Consider the following 10,296-nt stretch of genomic DNA (forward strand, 5'->3'; position numbering starts at 1 on the left):
ATACAGAAGGGGAACAAGGCAAGCCCAATAAAATGTTTTATCCTTCCTCTGGAAAGCAATGACGATTCCTCAATTAAATTATCAGTAATAACTATCAGTTGACTTTTTGTGGATGCTTTAAGTACTGGACAAAGACGTGGTTTGTTGCCCTAGCTGTGGATCTTCCTGTCCTGTCCCAGGGCCACTGCTCATTTGACAAAGCAAGTCTGAAAATCTGCAAGGCAGATCGGATTCTCACATCACTCTGCCACAGCTTCAAGTTCACAGCAGTGAAACCTGACTTCTTCAAGTAAGTCATAGAAGGAATGAGGGCTTTTTTTTTTTTTTTTTGGTTACTCTCTTGTGCTGAATATATTACCATAATTTTGGTGGTCTTAACAACTGTAAGGAGTTCTAATTTTACATTTCACTGCTGAAGTATAGGGATATTTGTGCCTGTGTGTATTGGCCACAACATTTGGTTGGTTTCTCTCCGAACGGTGTGTTAGTGAGACAGCGGCCTGTTTGTGTATTTACTGAGTCCACCTGAGCTCACTGCGACCGGAGCTGGAGCCACTGCGCATGCTCCAGGCAACTTAATATGAATGCTACTCCTCGTCTCAAGACTCCTCAACCCCAGGTACGACTGCTGCTTGTTTATTTGGCCACATTTAGCTGTCATTTGCTTAGCAGCCTTCGGACTTGTGCAGTAGAGGTCATTCTTATTCCTTTGGCCGACGTCGTCTTTTAAATCAGCCACTTTTCTTTAAATTCAAGATGAAAATCTCGCCACACCAACAAACTCCCAAGACAGCGTACGGACTAAATGCAATTTGTGGTTGGTAACATTCATGCTAGCGGCAGCAGCGTTAGCCTGAGTATTTTACCCGGGTAATTTGGTGTTGTTCGGCGTTTGCATGGGTTCCTGATTGTCTTGCAGCTAGTTTCGTGCTCTTGTTAGCTGCTGAGCCTGACAAGTCCTGTCAGCACCAGCTTGCGGTTAGCTAAAGCTAGCAATGCTAACTTGGCAACTGTGAATGGAAAAGGGTGTATCATATTTAGTCCGGCAGCATTGTTGAATACTCGTGTGCACGGTTAGCTGCATGCTAGCTGACAGTGATATGTTTAAACATGCAGCCTGGGTGTCTCTCTCGGTGCATTTTGACGCTGTCTCCGGTGTGTTGGCACAGCTGCATACTCTGACGTTAACGGAGGGAGACGCTGGAAGGTGAGCTCCGGTTTTTACATGCTCATCTGCAGAAACCTCTGCTAACCCAGCTGGACTGCTAATCTTTCCTTTAAGGCTGCTTTCAGACAGCTTCCTCCACAGTGCCTTTAAAATTTGAGACTCAATAATAATAATAATTGTGCAATTAGGTAACCCAAAGCAAAATGTTTTGTAGAAATGTTGCACAAATGCAAAAAGTCATGCTTATATTTTATAATCAATGTAACAATCATGTTTTGCTTTTTAAAGCAGTGTCAGCTTCATGTTCTGGATGTTTTATTAATCCAGTGATCAGGTTTTAATATTATTCATTTCCTGTCATTGTTGAGAAGGCCGTCCATTGCTAATGTGCCACAAATGTATTAAATTGTTGTAAGTAAAAGGCCACCATAACTGAGACTGCTGTAATGATTAATGGGCTCTAGAAAGTGTGTAGAGCTGTGTTCTGTGTTCAGTTTCCAGGCACACTCATCACAATATTATTCAGTTATTTCATGGCAAATACTATAATGACAGTCATTGAGAGCTCTTGGTCTAAAGATCGTCAGGAAATGGACCTATAAAGTACAATTTAAAAGTAATGAGATGTAATTCTGAAATGGGAGTGGAATGAACCATGTGAACGAGGATAACTGTAATTTCTCTGTCGGGCTAAATACCTGTTTAAGACTGTTTATTTCCTAAACAGTGACATTTAAGGCATTTAAAAGAAATCACCTGAATTTTTGTATGGACCTCGATTAAGACAGTAGCCCATAGTGTATTGTTTATTTATTTAAGTAGGTTCAACTATGTCAGTAGGTATGTGACTATTTTAGAGGTCCTACAGACATCCACAAATCTCCAGTAAGCCTTGCTGTGTAGCATACTGAGTTATGTTGTCATTGTGATGTAAGTGGACCCGGTTTAAATGATCAGCACTGTGGTATGAGCACCAGCATGTTCAACTCAATGGTGCATGTGTTTTAAGTGACTTTATCTGCACATACGGGTTTGGAAAATTGTGGGTCACATGGCCTTGGTTTTGCAGACTTTTGTTAATTTGTGCAGTAAACTCGTCTTGACTGATTCAAAGAACTTATTTAATGTACTGGGATTTCAGGGTGGCCTTCAGCCAGTTAGATATTTTATGTGGGTTTGAGTACATCCCAAGGAAGGAGTAAAGTGAACATTTATGTAAACATGTATATTGATATATTGATATCTCACCATAGATTCACCATAAAGGCATGCAGTTTTCCATGTGACTTGCTTGAAGTGTGTGTTAATTTATCTGAAGATTTCATCACTGTCATTTTCAGTATGTTGCAACTGATCTTTGGACATGCATCTCCTTGTGACTTGTTGAAATGCAGTGTGATGGTGAAATTTGATGAGTGTGCAAAAACCATCATTAGTATACTGTGTATTGCAAAGGATCTTTGGACATGTATATTGTGGGTAAAGTTATGTGATGACTGTAAAGTAGCTGCTTTTTAAATTACACTGCTGATGGCTTTTTTCTTCTAATTCCCCTTTGCTGTTATTTCCTTCACCACTAGAGTTTCCAGTTTAACAGCTTTAATATCAAACTTTTGTTTGCTGATTTAATATATTTAGACATTGAAGGCCATCTCAGGATTTTTTTTTTTTTTTTTTTTTTTTTTTTTTTTTTGTTTTTAGCTATCATATGGCATCAATAAGATTGGCATCCACAGTATTCCATTCAAGCAGCAGATTGACTTGATTTCTTTTTGTATCAGCTGTATCAGATGAATGGTCAATACATCTTTTTCCATCTGAAGAACAGAGCATGAATCTCATTAGTGAAAATTGACTCATGATGCTTTACAGTTCAATTTTACTGTGGCTATTTTAATATTTAACAGATATATAAAGATGTTTTCTTATTCCAGATCTTTACATTATGTCTAAGAGGGAGAAAACTCTACAATTAGGTTTGTAGAAATTAATCAAGAACCGGGCTTTATAGATTTAAGAGATTTTATAGTTACCAAAAGATATTTATCTTTGGCTCTGCATAAGTAATGAAAATCTAATTGAATTTGCAACATTTCCAAATATAATATATCTACCAAAATAATAGCAACATGAGTATGACACATCTATGATATAGTGACTGTGACTGAGTCATGATAATAGTGGGATTGGTAATTTTTGCATTTCACCCATGTTCATAAAAGAAATTTGATGATGTGATTTTTGGCTGGGGACTGTACCGAACAAGCATGTTCGTTCAAGTCTGTAGAATATGATTTATAGGCCAGGGCACCCTACTACTTCACTGTGCTTCATTAGTGTGGTTGCTGATTTATGTTGTAAAACATTTTAACTCAATTGAAGCTCCTACTTTGAAACAATGTTTTTGTCTTTAAGATTCACATTAATTTTGTTCTTTTTCCTTTTTCTTTTTCAGTAACTGACATGGGCAGTTAAGAGAAATTGGCCAGTGATCTGCTGTGTGGACGACAGAAGGATTATAAGACCCCAGCGTGTCCTAATCAGGCAGTCCAACAATTTTCCAACACCATGGCTGAGGAAGAGTATGGCAGCTTTGTGGACTGGAACCAGATGGGAGAACTGGCGAAGAGCAGCGGGCCCACCAAGGTCGACTGTAAAGACCTGAAAGAGTTCAAACAGATGGCTCGGCAGGGTTACTGGGCCAAAAACCACAAAGTACGGGCACAAGTATACCAGCAGCTCATCAAGGCCATTCCCTGTCGTACAGTAACACCAGATGCAGAAGTATATCGTGATATTATGGGAAATGCAGCCACTAAGAAGCCCTCCTCCCACATCCCACTGCCAGAGTTTGTGGATGGAAGTCCTGTGCCACAGTACTGTCTGAAGGCAGAGGCAGTAGCCTCAGCCCATCAGATTATCAACTGCTTGGCTGGACAGTTTCCAGATATCTCCCACTGCCCGTCCCTCCCAGCTGTCACTTCTTTGCTCCTACACTTCAGCATAGACGAAGCTCAGTGTTTTGAACATGTCAGCCGCATGCTGGCCTGCAACGAACCAGGCAAGCGACTGCTGGACCAGACCTTCCTGGCATATGAATCTGGCTGCATGACTTTTGGTGACCTGGCCAACAAATACTGCACAGCTGCCCACAAATTGATTGTAGCCACAGCTCAAGATGTGCTAGACGTCTATGCAGACTGGCAGCGCTGGGTGCTTGGTGACCTGCCTTTCAGCCATGTGGTCAGGGTCCTGGATGTCTACTTAGTAGAGGGTTACAAGATTCTCTACCGTGTGGCAATAGCCTTGCTCAAGTTCTATCGCAAACATAAAGCAGGAGTTCAGGGTGGCCAGGGCAGCCAGCAGCAGCAGCAGCAGCAGGATTCAGGCAAAGTCAAGGCGGACATACAGGCTTTCGTCAAGGACATTGCGTCCACCGTCACCCCCGACAAGCTGCTGGAGAAGGCCTTCTCCATCCGTCTCTTCAGCCGTAAGGAGATTACTCTGCTGCAGCTCACAAATGAAAAGTCCTTGCAGCAAAAGGGAATCACTGTCAAACAGAAACGGTAAAGTCAATAATAATATTTTTATCTAGTGAATTTTTAATCAGAAGCCAGGGCTGAGTCTAGAGAGCTTTCTTAGCAAAGCTACTTCATCAGTGGGGACTTTATTAATCAATCACTTGTGTACAGTACCTTGCAGCTATACGCATATAAATCACAGACATCAGTGCCTTGACTTCAAATTAAATCAGAGTGGCATGCACAGAATGGAATGTCACGTTGAAATAGGCCAAAGTAGGGTTTTTTTACTGAGTTTGTCATAAATATACATCACTTCAAATGTAATAGGCAACAGTAGATGAACTGATTAGGCAATTTAATTTGCTTCATTCTTAAAAATGTTGTGTTCCTTTAAGCGTGTCTCTCTGGCATGCTCTGGGGTTTACATCCTTGTCTCACAGCGTCTTGCTTCCTTTTTGTCTGGTTTGTGCCATACTTTTCCGTCCACCACTCCCATCTTCTGTCTCATCTGCACTCCACTCCTGTGTTCTCTGCATTGGTTCTTTTACAGTCCTAGGTGGGTTTCCCTTAACGCTTCTTTGCAACTCTTTATCATTTTGTCATTTACTCTCAGATTTGTTAAAATTGCACTTTGGTTTTCATACACCATTGTTATATATCAAGTGATTGGCCCCTAGAATCAAAAATCCACAAGTGTTTTTAAAGGCTCATACTTCACCAGCTGTATGATCTGCCTCCCACTACCTCCTCATCTCTGCCTATATTTGGAACATCTCCAGGCGGAACGTGCAGCTGGCACTCAACCCTGACACCTTCTCCTCTGAGATTGTCAGTGCCAAGGAGATGCGGGACATCTGGTCGTGGATACCTGAGCGATTTGCTCTGTGCCAACCACAGCTACTCTTCACCACCTCCACCCATGGTTGCAGCCTGAACAGGTAGACCAAGACAGTTGTGTGTTTTTTGTTTTTTGTTTGTTTGTTTGGTTTGGTTTGGTTTTTAAGTTAACAAATTAACAGGTTTGGGGTTTCAGATTGTAGTGAGTCTTTTTTTTTTTTTTTTTGGTGTGTGCGGTGGGGGGTTTACATTTGTGGCCTTCAGACACTGTGGAACAGGTTAAGCTGGAGAGAGTTTTGTTTGCTGCCTCATTCTACACATATGAATCCAACAGTATCACAGAAGATGAATGTTGCTGAGGTTTTACGTTTTAGTATCATGTTTTAATTTAGTGAGAATGAATTGACTGAATGAATAAACTTGTATATTTTATTGCAGATTCTATTCCCATTGTGAGGGCTACGAACCCACTCTGCTCCTTGTCCGGACCACAGATGGTGATGTATGTAGCACAGATAAACACAGACAACAAACTTTCAGTTTCAAGGATGCAAATTATTATCAATTAGAGCACTAAGATTTTTTTCTCAGACTGTTGCAGCTCAGCTCAATAATTATTTTTGTCATCTTCAGCATTTTCTGCCTGATTGTCACAGAAAGCCAACTCCTGTGTTATACATATTGGGTCTACCAAATTTGTAGGCCTTCTGTTTCAATTAGGACAGAAATATTTTGACTTGTTAAAAGACAACAGTAATCACTCCTGTCTGCTACTCCTAGTAGTCTCTGACTTTCAGGCTTCTTCTTTTCTTTTCTCCTATTATGTTTTTCTACAGGTTTGTGGAGCCTTCCTCTCCACAGATTGGGAGGAGCGGAAGAGAGGAGGCAACAAATTGAGTTTCTTTGGTACAGGGGAATGCTTTGTCTTCCGGGTGAGGTTTTTGTTTTTCCTTATTCTTTTCTTCTTCTTCTTTTTTCCCCTGACTGATTTTTTTATTTTTTATTTTTTTTTTTTGGGTTACTGAAAAGAGGCTTGTCAGTAGCAACCATTTTGAAATATATCTATGTATTTTTGAGGTGACTTGACTTCAGTGCTTTGTAGAAATCAAATAGGAGATTTTTTAAAAATCTGAGCAGTACCTCTTTATTGCCACCAGGTGGTAGCATCTACTTTTTTTTTATTTGTTTCTCATGTCTGTGTCCCACTTGCTGTCTAAGGATCCTATTTGAAAAACCTGCCTTCTAGGCCGCTGTTCACCAGACAGATAATGCTTTGTCTTCCTCAGCAAAAAAGCAAGCACACATCACGATTAATACTTGTGATGTTGCAGTACCAAGCTGTAGTTTTAATAACACCTGTGCTAGAAATAGCAAAGAGGTCTTGATCTCCAATGCCCTCTGTATGAATTATTTACTTGGCTTTCTATGTAATGCACAGCTGTGAGCAGTCTCAGCCAGGATACAGGAAAACACAGTCATCTCACAAACTGATACTTAAACACACACAGATTGGCACGTCCTGTAACGTAATCCAGTAGTATCTGGCTAGGCCTTCATCTGATACACCTGACACACATAAGAGACAAGCCAATAGGGACTGTCTGTCAGATGTGCAGCTTAGGGTGAGAGCAAGGGAGCGATCTGTGATGTTCAATTGATGACTGCCTCACAGTAGTGGTAACTATTCAGTTTTCCTTTGTTAGTTGAAGCCAGAGATGGAGCGCTATGAGTGGGTGGTGATCCACCACCCTGAGCTGGCCTCTTCCATCAAGAGCCAGGGTCATGATGACACTGCCTCCACTGAGGGTCAAAACTCAGACAGCAATAGCTTACAGCAGCCAGAGAAATCTGCTGGGGAGCTGTCACCCTTCCTCTCTGCTCGCCATTTCAACCTTAACTCTAAGAATACTTCAATGTTCATGGCTGGAAACTTTGACTCCATCATCGTGGGTGAGTGGTTTATTATATTGTTTATTTTGCACTTTTCCACTTTCTTTTCTGTTTGAATGTTGATAGTTAGACTTGCATTGAGTTACATTTTGAGGTGATTTTTCATTTTTTTGCCAAAACATCTTCAATCCATTTATTTAACAAAATTTATTTTTAGCCCTCTGCTATATTTAAGATTTGCATGCAGTGTGGAAAAGCAGTGTTTGTTCTCAGTTTCTTGTAACTCGAACAAACTTTGTACTCTTATGTTTGATCAGGGGGTGGTGAAGGCAACGCTCTTTACATTGACTCAGAACTGAACCATGGGCGCACAGGCAGGTGCGCTACCTTTGACAACCCGCCACTGTGTGCAGAGAGTTTCCAGGTTTCACTGCTGGAAGTATGGGGTTTTCAGGATGCTATGACCTCATAATGCCGTACACATGAACACACACAACACATTCATGTGTCTGTATGATCTGTACGGACTATGCAGACACGTAGGTAAATATTGAACAAATTTTAACACTAAAACATTAAGCCCAGTCATGATCAAAAAGTCCAAGGTGGTGATTAAGGTAGAAAACCAGATATGCAAACAGATCCGTCCTATAAATTTTTATTTATTAATGCAATTAATCCAAATTTCATCATTTGAACAGAAATTGGGAGTTATTTTTGTGTTTTGTGTTTATTTTTGTATGTACAGATTTGCATTATGGTGTTCTTATTATGCTGATGTGCAGCTAATATCACGTTCAGGATTAACCCTTGATAATTCATTAAGAGGGTTTTTTTGTTTTTTATGTCGGCTGTGAGGTATTCATGCTCATGCTAAGTGACAAAATTACAATTTTTGAATGGAAATTCGGTACTTTATGTTCTGTGGTTCAATTCAGTCTGCCAAATATACTTTATAGCTATATCTGCATTCCTCAAACTCTACTTGTTACCAAGTTTGCAATTCAGTCTGTGAAGTCAAGTATTCACTTGGTGATATGTGTTTTTAGATGTTGAAAATGATTGCACCAGATTAACCAGATGTGTGGCCAAGTCTTGCTGCAGGCTCCTGCTTTTTTTGTTTGTTTGTTTTTTTCGATTTATTGTAAACATATGGGAGATTTGGGACAATGTATGTGCTACATGTTTGTGAGTGTCAGTAATGAATTTGAGTGTTGCCATTTTGCACCATTTGTGAAAGCTTTCTTTTGAATGCGTGTCAGTGTTTGCTATGTGAAGTAGATGATATTCATGTGAATAATAGAACAAACCTTTTTTTATAACAGAAGTAAAATGTCAATGTATTTTGGTTTACAAGTAATGGAGATTGATGGTGATTAATGCAGTTTGCTCATCCTTTTCTGATTTTGACTATATTTCCTGATACTTCCGTCCTTTCCTTAGTGAAAACTGTAATAAATGAAGTCCAAAATTGTGCCCTGTTGGCCTAAGTATTGTCTGGATTATATGACCTATTTGTCTCTGAATGTTCAAATATCTGCTTTAGTGACACATCAACTGAGTAACTGAAAATGTATTCTACATGTGAAAATACAGCAATATACTTTCAGTCAAGCAAAATTTGTTTTATTGTCTTACTTTTTTTTTCTTCTACATCTATCATGTCTCTCTCCTTGCTAATGGAAGCCTGCATTTCTTCAGCTTGTTGCAGAGGTGTGCCAGATGCCTTTTTAAGTCAGGTGACCATGAATCCCACCCCCGAATCCCCATCTTCTCCAAGTACTTACATGGTATATGGTAAACCAAATTAACTGTTCTATTTACATCAGAAATAAATTATCATTATAGTGACAATCATGTCAGGAAAATCTGTACACCTCTCAAGGAACTGTAAATTTTTGATTGCATTTTAAAAGATTTTATGTTAAAAGCAATAGTTGCATGTTACTGATACAGTTTAACAACAAATGGGAGTTGATATGTGAAATGATAATGTCACAAATGTCATGTAACATCAGATAGGACTGGGTTAGAAACACAGGGTGAATATGTAATTACTCATACACACATCTTTAATAGACACAGACTATTTTTGTCTGAATGTCTTGTGGATGGATGTCTCTCCTTTGTGGAAGCTGACAGTGAGCGGCATGACTGGAAAATTTGTGGCAGAAATGAGTCAAGTTTTCTCACAAATATAACTTTAAAAGCTGTTTACTTCCAGTAGTCAGCTGTAGTACACACCTCCGTTCAGTGAAGGAAGTAGAAGTATTTCAACAATACAAATTTGGCAGCTGAACATAACTGATGTCCTATGGCCATTTGGTCAAATGTTTCATTAAACACCAATATAAATGCATCTCATCTCAATCAATGTCAGTACATTAAAGCTGTTAAAATGCAAGGCCAATTTATTTCCAGTAGGTGTGGCTCAGTCTAGTGCATCTGAAGAACAGTTTGTTTGACAGCAAAGTGCTGGTGAAATTCCTGGTTTACAGTAAGTGGCATTGACTCCATCTTGCCAAAGCTGTTCATTCAGGATTCACACTCTGCTAATCACACATGCACATCTATATTTAGCTGCTCCTTTGGGTGTTGGTCTGGGATATCGCCTGAAAACCATGCTTTCCAGCCTCCCAGAGTAAGATGCTTAAGTGTTTAACCCTACACTGAGATGGGTCCTTCCTCGGCCAGCCCCCACCTGTCGGACAGCAAGGGGCTGTGGACCAGATTAACACAATGTCTGAGGAGATCCCAAGAAAAATTGTTTTCAATCACTGACTGGATATTTAAATGAGGGAGAACAGTCCCTGCTTCCAATACCGACTCAGTGTTACTGAATACACGTCATGAAACTGCCCTGTGGTCGGTATAACT

At 39.9% G+C, this 10,296-nt stretch overlaps 1 protein-coding gene across 3 annotated transcripts; it reads left to right on the forward strand.

Annotated features, from left to right (window-relative positions):
- Positions 1-569: 569 nt before the first annotated feature.
- Positions 570-9,015, forward strand: tbc1d24 (TBC1 domain family, member 24). Of its 3 annotated transcripts, none has more exons than XM_029527723.1 (8): positions 570-619; positions 3,624-4,734; positions 5,243-5,248; positions 5,472-5,630; positions 5,968-6,031; positions 6,366-6,461; positions 7,233-7,479; positions 7,737-9,015. In XM_029527723.1, exons 2-8 carry the CDS (start codon positions 3,737-3,739, stop codon positions 7,889-7,891), a joined length of 1,725 nt encoding a protein of 574 aa, XP_029383583.1. In that variant the 5' UTR covers positions 570-619; positions 3,624-3,736; the 3' UTR covers positions 7,892-9,015. The 3 variants fall into 3 exon arrangements, with proteins under 3 accessions (XP_029383583.1, XP_029383585.1, XP_029383584.1); XM_029527724.1 differs by lacking the exon at positions 570-619 and adding an exon at positions 658-817; XM_029527725.1 differs by lacking the exon at positions 5,243-5,248.
- Positions 9,016-10,296: the final 1,281 nt, after the last annotated feature.

The sequence above is a fragment of the Echeneis naucrates genome, chromosome 19, assembly GCF_900963305.1.
Source record: "Echeneis naucrates chromosome 19, fEcheNa1.1, whole genome shotgun sequence".
Taxonomy (NCBI): Eukaryota; Metazoa; Chordata; class Actinopteri; order Carangiformes; family Echeneidae; genus Echeneis; species Echeneis naucrates.